Source organism: Coturnix japonica, linkage group LGE64 (assembly GCF_001577835.2).
Source record: "Coturnix japonica isolate 7356 linkage group LGE64, Coturnix japonica 2.1, whole genome shotgun sequence".
NCBI lineage: Eukaryota > Metazoa > Chordata > Aves > Galliformes > Phasianidae > Coturnix > Coturnix japonica.
Window position 1 is genome coordinate 120,369 of NC_029545.1, and position 1,138 is coordinate 121,506.

A 1,138-nucleotide genomic window follows, 5' to 3' on the forward strand; every position below is an offset into this window, starting at 1 on the left:
AGGGAGGAAGGAAGGGAGGAAGGAAGTGAGGGAGGAAGGAAGTGAGGGAGGAAGGAAGGAAGGAAGGAGAGAGGGAGGGAGAATGGTTTCAAGCATCTAAATTTTTTTCCCTTTATTTTCCCCCTAGAATCCCTTGATGTATCCACATGGGTTCAAGATAACCACAGACTCCCCGTAGCCATCATCATTCCTTCTGTCTGCATTATCGTCATTCTGATGTGCATTCACTCCCGTTTAGGTATGGGCATTTTCTCCCAACGTTTGCAGCTTGTATGTGCTCCTACAGCATAACTCCAAGTTCTGCTGCCCTCATCCCACCCTTATTTACATGGCATCCACATGACAATGCTGGCTGAGGGTGAAGGACCTAAACCATACCTTGCCAAAGTGTGAGGAGTAACTGCAGATGTTTGGAATCAGTAATAGTTCTCCCCAACCCTTCCTTGTCACTGTTGGGTGCAGTTCATCCACCAGGTCCAAGACAAAAAACCAGGCTTTGATCCTGGCAATACTGGCCTTCTTTGTGATATCGACCTTCACCATAAGGCTATGCATGGTTTTCTTGCAGAATTGGAGTACTACATTACTACTACTCTCATATGTATTTCCACCAAAATCAAAGAAAAAGCTCATTTACTCATTATTTCTCAGTATATTCATTGTGCATGCCTTCAGGGCACTCTTCCCTGTGCACCGATATAGGCCTGTTATTTATGCTTTTAATGGCTCCAGATTCCTGATGACAGGGAAAAGGAACGAGAAGAGAGTGCTACATATTCTATTTCCATTCAGTAACAACTCCTTCTTGATTTGTTTGAATCAAGCTATCCAAACCCTAGATGATCCCAAAACACCAAGATGTTGGGGTACTCAGTACCCCAACATTCAAGGCATGGGTATTTAATAGAAAGTTTAACATTTAAGCTTTTACATCCAAAGTGGAGGCTTCATGCTCTCTCTATTCTTCCTTTTTTTTTTCAGATAAATGTTCAAAGGATCCTAAAAGAGGTAAAGTGTAGCTTAAAGTAAGGATGATGCATATACATTTCTTCGTTAGTGCTTGAACTTCCTTCCTTCCTTCCTTCCTTCCTTCCTTCCTTCCTTCCTTCCTTCCTTCCTTCCTTCCTTCCTTCCTTCC

General features: G+C 42.8%; 1 protein-coding gene across 7 annotated transcripts in view; it reads left to right on the forward strand.

Moving 5' to 3' along the window:
- LOC116652401 (butyrophilin subfamily 1 member A1-like) overlaps positions 1-1,138 on the forward strand; it is a 12,832-nt gene that overhangs the window by 977 nt on the left and 10,717 nt on the right. For all 7 annotated transcript variants that reach the window (XM_015887123.2, XM_032441127.1, XM_015887124.2 and 4 more), the window contains exons 3-4: positions 128-238; positions 982-1,008. In XM_015887123.2, the coding sequence (XP_015742609.1) occupies positions 128-238; positions 982-1,008 (138 nt within the window). The remainder of the gene's footprint in view (positions 1-127; positions 239-981; positions 1,009-1,138) is intronic.